Source organism: Cyprinodon tularosa, unplaced genomic scaffold (assembly GCF_016077235.1).
Source record: "Cyprinodon tularosa strain WSP-4 unplaced genomic scaffold, ASM1607723v1 ctg538, whole genome shotgun sequence".
Lineage (NCBI taxonomy): Eukaryota > Metazoa > Chordata > Actinopteri > Cyprinodontiformes > Cyprinodontidae > Cyprinodon > Cyprinodon tularosa.
The window spans coordinates 134,813-142,014 of NW_024039272.1; the positions used below are offsets into that span (position 1 = coordinate 134,813).

Genomic DNA, 7,202 nt, shown 5'->3' on the forward strand with positions numbered 1-7,202 from the left:
AAATGAATACATGTTTGAGGAGAGTTTGATTGTTTAGATTTGTTTTAGTTATCCAGCTCCTCTGCCTGTGGAGCTGGTTGACAGTTGCCTTTTGTATCTATGCTTCTTTTTCTATGTCTGCTTCTGTCTCCTTGAATCCCAGTGGGCCTCAGCAGATGGCCGCTCACACTGAGCCTGGTTCTGCTGGAGGTTTCTTCCTGTTCAAAGGGAGTTTTTCCTCTCCACTGTCGCTACAAGCATGCTTAGTGTGAGGGATTGCTGAAGAGTCAATGAGTCGATGCAATCAGCTGGTTTTCCTTAGATAGAAACCTTTGAATCAATCTGACTGGATGATCTGGTGAACTGGAAAGTGACCTGAGATGACATGATGTGAATTGGAGCTATAGAAATAAACTGAATAGAATTTATTTAAATAAAGAAAAGATTTAAATGTGTCAATTAAAATAATTTAATGTTACATTTTACATGAATGGTGTTTGAATCACGTATTAGATTAATAAATAGATTTATTCCAAGATATATTTTGGCTCTTTATGTGCCTCAGGATTCACATCACACTGATGTTAAAATCATCAAACCCCCCTCCTGACACCCACTCAGGGAATCCATGTTTTAAAGAATGGAGAAGACGAGTCAGGGAGGAGGTTCTGGTCCGTGTCTATGGACTGCGCACCCAACTGGAATGAGAAGAAGCCATGAAGAACATGGTGAGGAAGTTCAGTTTTTCCAAAGAACACAAGTTCTTTGAAGGAAAGTTTCTTTTCCACGTCCACAAGAAGACATGGTGGAGGCAGCATCATGCTGAGGAGGAGGTTCTATAAAGTCCTGACTCAGAGAATTAATCCAGAATCAGGAGATAAACCACATTAAGGCTCAATCTGTTGGATCTGATCCAAATGTTCGGGTTTTATTCATCTAGCAGGGGCGGATTTAGGAAATGTAGGGCCCTAGGCAAAGAGAGGCAGGGGGCCCTCTGAATAGAGAAGACAACACATAAAACAGACCCATTCTACAGATATAGAAATTCTAATAGAATAGACATCCATTATCTGTTCTAGGTTGTGTCCCTCTCTTCTTGTCCCTTTTCATATTGTTATCCTCTATGTTTTGTACTCAACTGACTTTTCGTGCTGTCGGCATGAAAAATCCCGACCCCCCCCCCCCCCCCCCCCCCCCCCCCCCCACCTGTCATCTAGTAAAGTGGTTCTTAACCCTTTATCGGGCAAGTTACCATATTTGAGCACTTCCGGAGACCTTCTAAATGACGTCACTGCGGCCTCGCGCATACTTGTCGAGTCACGTGATTTGGCCCAGCCAATCAGCAGGGACTAAGCTTGTTACGGTTCGCGCCATTGCGCCGTTCGACCAATCAGCGCGTGTCTGTGACGCGCGAAACGTCAGTGTTTTCCCGGGAGCAGGAAATCACCACTTCGCGGCTTGATTTCTCTAGCGTTTTCACTCGGCTCTCCAAAACTAACCATGGTAAGTTTATTAAACTTTCACATTACACGGTTGAGAAGTTGTACTAAATGATGACAGACATGTTTTTTTCGTGAGACTTTTGGAAATTGGCGAAATCATAGCATGAAAAACAGGGAGCACATATATGTGCATATGCCCAAAACAAGTAAAAACAGACCTGCATCAGTTTCGCCTACTTTAACTCATATGTTCTTTGTTTCTGAGCCACATTTTTGAGTTTCTGTTTACCAAACACGCATTATAACCAACAAATAATACATTAGAATCTTATCTGATGCTTTTAGAAGCTTTTATAATGATTTATTCACATATATATCTCACTTCTAAAGATTATATAGCTAAAAATGGTGAAAATAAGTGATTTTGGATGTTTTTGTATTATATTTTGTATCACTTAACTGTTATTTTATGTCTTAATAGTATTATTATTTATATTATTAATTGTTTATATTGAATAAGTGATATTATGACTAGTTTTAGTGCTTTTCAAGTATATGGCATATTATTATCCACATAATGACAGTAGCAGTAATAAAAATATACAATAATTATAATATTTTTCTGTTGCAGATTTCAACAAACATGTTTTATGGAAAGAGGAAGGCGGTTGTGATTGTTCCAGCCAACCCTGCCATCAGCGATGACGAAGAGGATGAGGAAGATGATGTGGAGGTCGATCCTGATTACATTCCAGTCAGCCACAACCTGGACACTCCCACCACAAGTGAGATGAGTCCTCCTGCCAAGAGGAGACATGTGCAGCCTGCAGTGGAGGTGCTTCAGGATGGGGAAGATGAGGATGAAAATGAAGATCAAGATGAGCAGGTTATACCGCAAGCTAAGGGTCCCACTAAACCCAAACCCAGACCCACCACCTGGAGGAAAACCAAATTAAGAAATTCACCTCTGCCTGAGTACCAGCACTCTGCTCCCAACTTTATTGGGAAACCTTTTGTGTACTTTTTAAGATACTTTACCCCACAATTCATTAGCCACATAACTTATCACACCAACCTGTACGCCAGTCAAAAGGACATTAACACCACCTTCACCACCAATGAGGATGAGATGATGAAATTTGTAGGAATTCTCATCTACATGGGCATGGTAGAACTGCCATCTATAGATGACTACTGGGCCATGGACACCAGGGTTCCTCAGATTGCCAACATCATGTCATCAAAGAGGTTCAGGCTGCTCAGAAGGATGATCCACTTCAATGACAACACCCTTATCCCTGGCACCACTGACCGCTTCTTCAAGGTCCGGCCATTGTTCACCTTCCTCTGCAGTGCCTTCAGAAGTGAGGAGCAGACCCCGAAGCAGTCAGTGGATGAGGTGATGGTTGCCTTCAAAGGGAAGACAGCTGGGAACTTGAGGCAGTATATTAAAAACAAGCCTGACAAGTGGGGGTTTAAGTTGTTTGCCAGGGCCTCCGAGGATGGATTTATCCATGACATGGTCCTATACCAGGGCAAGACTACGCTGGAGGCCCATGGTGTCCCCCTGACACCTGAACAAAGAGCCTTGGGCGCCACCAGCCAGATTGTCTCTGTCCTGGCCAGTACCATGTCATCCTCCACCACAACAGCCATCTTCGCTGACAACTTTTTCACCAGCTTGGAGCTAGTCCGGTACCTCAAAACTCAGAACTGCAGGTAACAATTACTTTCTGTGAGTGAGTGAATGAATGATTACATTTTTGTTGCACTTTACTGCTGGATATGTAACCCACTTACATTGGATCCATTATTCATCCATTCCATATTTATGTGTTCAGATACACAGGAACTGCAAGGGACAACAGAATTGGACATCCTCCCCTAAAGTCCATCACAGAGATGGAGAAAAAAGGTGTCCCTCGTGGGACCTGTCACTCCGTTGTCAGTGATGATGGGATCCTGGTCCTCAGGTGGAAGGACAATAAAGTTGTCACTCTGCTTTCGACAGACATGGGAGTGGAACCTCTGTCATCTGTCTACAGGTATTGTTTATTTTAGTTTTGTCTGATTGTGTTGTTCCTGTAGATGTCAGTGCTGCCTTTATATTTTTTTTTTTACTTAGCCATTTATTTTCCTCCATTCATTTATATTTTTACACTTTTTATGGAGCTGTTACAACACCAAATTTCACTAATGGTGATCAATAAAACAAAATCGTGTTTTAGGTTCTCCAGTGAATCCAAAAAGAAGGAACCTGTGAGCTGTCCTGCAGTCATCAAAAGCTACAATTCCAACATGGGGGGGGTTGACAAGAGCGACATGTTGGTGCACCTGTACCGCACCCCCATGAAGTCCAAGAGGTGGTATATGCGTCTGTTTGCATACACTATTGATCTGGCCATCTCAAATGCCTGGCTGATGTACAGGCGGGACTGCAAGGAACTGAAACTGGACAGCCAGTCTCTGAAAAGCTTCCGGATCGAGGTGTTCAAGCATGCCTCTAACCAAAGGCTGTCTGTAGTTCGCTTAGGAAGAAGCTCTGACAGTCTGAGAGCTGCCTTTGATGTTCCCAAGCCAGTCCGAGGACATCGCTGCTCCAACCCCACTGAGGCTGTGCGTTTCGACCACTCCGTGTTCCACGTTCCTGTCTACACTCATCGCCAAACATGCAAGTACTGCAGCAGGAAAGACAACATTGCAAGGTCCAATGTTTTCTGCGGGGTTTGCAAGGTCCATCTCTGCCTAAATGCAACACGCAACTGCTTTGCTGAGTACCACAACCCTAAATAAAGATAGTCAATAGATATTTAGAAGGCAGTAAGGCACTGAACGTTCTAAAATACTGTGAAAGAACTTTATTTCACAGTATTTTGGAACATTCAGTGCCTTACTGCCTTCTCAACATAAATTTATGTTCTAAAATGCTGTGAAATAATCAAAGTTCTATTTATGTTGAGAAGGCACTAAGACACTGAATGTTCTAAAATACTGTGAAATAATAAAGTTTTATCTATGTTGAAAAGGCACTAAGCCACCGAATGTTCTAAAATACTGTGAAATAATAAAGTTTTATTTATGTTGAAAAGGCACTAAGCCACTGAATGTTCTAAAATACTGTAAAATTTTAAAGTTTTATTTATGTTGAAAAAGCACTAAGACACTGAAGGTTCTAAAATACTGCAAAATGATAAAGTTCTATTTATGATGAGAAAGCAGTAAGGCACTGCAACATCCATCCATTGTTCTATTTTCCTATTATTATATTGTATTGTTATGAAATGTTACATTATACTCTATATTTAAAATATTCTGTCATGATTTTAGATGTTTTCTATGAAGTATTATCTTGTTAAAGTGGTTTCATAATGTTATTAAATGGTCTAAACAAATGTTTATTAAACTATTTCATGTTTTTTCAACAAATTCTATCTTGTGTTCTTTTTAGATTTTTTTTTACCAGAACGGGGCAAGTTACCATATATGATCACTTCGTTTCCTGTGATTTTCAGCATGAAAATGAAATTTTTTTAATAATGTAATTACAGATTATTATTATTGATACACTATATTGCCAAAAGTATTTGCTCACCCATCCAAATTATTGGAATCAGGTGTTCCAATCACTTCCATAGCCACAGGTGTATAAATTCAAGCACCTAGGCATGCAGACTGTTTTTACAAACATTTGTGAAAGAATGGGTCGCTCTCAGGAGCTCAGTGAATTCCAGCGTGGAACTGTGATAGGATGCCACCTTTGCAACAAATCCAGTCGTGAAATTTCCTCGCTCCTAAATATTCCACAGTCAACTGTCAGCTGTATTATAAGAAAATGGAAGTGTTTGGGAACGACAGCAACTCAGCCACGAAGTGGTAGGCCACGTAAACTGACGGAGCGGGGTCAGCGGATGCTGACGCGCATAGTGCGAAGAGGTCGCCAACTTTCTGCAGAGTCAATCACTACAGACCTCCAAACTTCATGTAGCCTTCAGATTAGCTCAAGAACAGTGCGCAGAGAGCTTCATGGAATGGGTTTCCATGGTCGAGCAGCTGCATCCAAGCCATACATCACCAAGTGCAATGCAAAGCGTCGGATGCGGTGGTGTAAAGCACGCCGCCACTGGACTCTAGAGCAGTGGAGACGCGTTCTCTGGAGTGACGAATCGCGCTTCTCCATCTGGCAATCTGATGGACGGGTCTGGGTTTGGCGGTTGCCAGGAGAACGGTACTTGTCTGACTGCATTGTGCCAAGTGTAAAGTTTGGTGGAGGGGGGATTATGGTGTGGGGTTGTTTTTCAGGAGCTGGGCTTGGCCCCTTAGTTCCAGTGAAAGGAACTCTGAATGCTTCAGCATACCAAGACATTTTGGACAATTCCATGCTCCCAACTTTGTGGGAACAGTTTGGAGCTGGCCCCTTCCTCTTCCAACATGACTGTGCACCAGTGCACAAAGCAAGGTCCATAAAGACATGGATGACAGAGTCTGGTGTGGATGAACTTGACTGGCCTGCACAGAGTCCTGACCTCAACCCGATAGAACACCTTTGGGATGAATTAGAGCGGAGACTGAGAGCCAGGCCTTCTCGTCCAACATCAGTGTGCGACCTCACAAATGCGCTTCTGGAAGAATGGTCCAAAATTCCCATAAACACACTCCTAAACCTTGTGGACAGCCTTCCCAGAAGAGTTGAAGCTGTTCTAGCTGCAAAGGGTGGACCGACGTCATATTGAACCCTATGGATTAGGAACGGGATGTCACTTAAGCTCATATGTGAGTCAAGGCAGGTGAGCAAATACTTTTGGCAATATAGTGTATATACCACAATGACACCCTGAGATGGAAATTTAACATTTCAAAGTTTTTCAATGAGTGCCCTATAAAGGGTTAACCTATGTTTAATGATTTGGTCTCAGGTGTTCGCCGGCACCTCTGCCCTGCTTGGCCATCACTTGCAACAGTTCCCAATAATTGCTAAAAAAAAGCTCTGGAATTTTTTATACCATTTGTTACAAAACTTGCAAGTAATCCTATTCTACGGAAGAGGATTAGGGCCACTGGAGAAAAAAAAAATTGACTTTTTTTCCTCAGAATTCTGACTCTAATCTCAGAATTGTGGATCTTAATGTAGATGGGCACCATGAAGGAAGAGCTGTGGAGCTCTCAGCTTCACTGACAAAGATGTGAGTTGTTTGAGGTGGCCAGTGACACATTGGTGGAAAATGACGGAATTAGGCAACTTTTTACGTGCCCGAGGGGTCGCCTCATTAATGGAGGAGCAGAAGGTCATTAAAACAAGAGAGCTAGTCTCTAAAACAGACATGGCTATGGCTTGATGCTAACATGTTTGTTAGCTGTCAGAATTCAGTCAGAATTCTGAGAAAAAAGTCAGAATTCTGACTTTTTTCCAATACTAAATTGAAATAAAATTTTAAAATCAGTAAACGTTTTTTTTTTTTTTCCAGTGGCCCTTATGCTGGACGTAAAAATGAAGAAAAGGAAGCGACTTTGCTGCGATGATGACATGAGAGCAGCACTTGTGCCTTTTGTTAAAAAAGCAGCTAAAAACAGTTCGGGTTTATAAATAATCACAGTGAGACGTCTCGTTTTTGTTCGAGCTTTAAGTTAAATACGTTAGGTAGTGAGTGCTCTCACATAATAATAATAATAATAATACATTTTATTTAAAAAGGCGCCTTTCTGGACACTCAAGGTCACCGTACAAAAACATAAAAAGTGTCAGAAAAAATAAAAATTATAATTATATTATATTATTATAATTAT

General features: G+C 41.6%; 1 protein-coding gene across 1 annotated transcript; it reads left to right on the top strand.

The window, feature by feature from the left end:
- The first annotated feature begins 1,316 nt into the window (after positions 1-1,316).
- Positions 1,317-4,214, top strand: LOC119796138 (piggyBac transposable element-derived protein 2-like). The gene is made up of 3 exons (XM_038304555.1): positions 1,317-1,482; positions 2,053-2,154; positions 3,650-4,214. Exons 2-3 carry the CDS (start codon positions 2,123-2,125, stop codon positions 4,212-4,214), a joined length of 597 nt encoding a protein of 198 aa, XP_038160483.1. The 5' UTR covers positions 1,317-1,482; positions 2,053-2,122.
- Positions 4,215-7,202: the final 2,988 nt, after the last annotated feature.

Excerpts from the sequence above, each read along its gene's own strand:
- LOC119796138 (XM_038304555.1), top strand. The coding sequence starts at position 2,123 with ATGACGAAGAGGATGAGGAAGATGATGTGGAG. Across the intron at positions 2,155-3,649 it reads ATGAGGAAGATGATGTGGAG|GTTCTCCAGTGAATCCAAAA; the intron begins GTCGATCCTGAT and ends ATCGTGTTTTAG.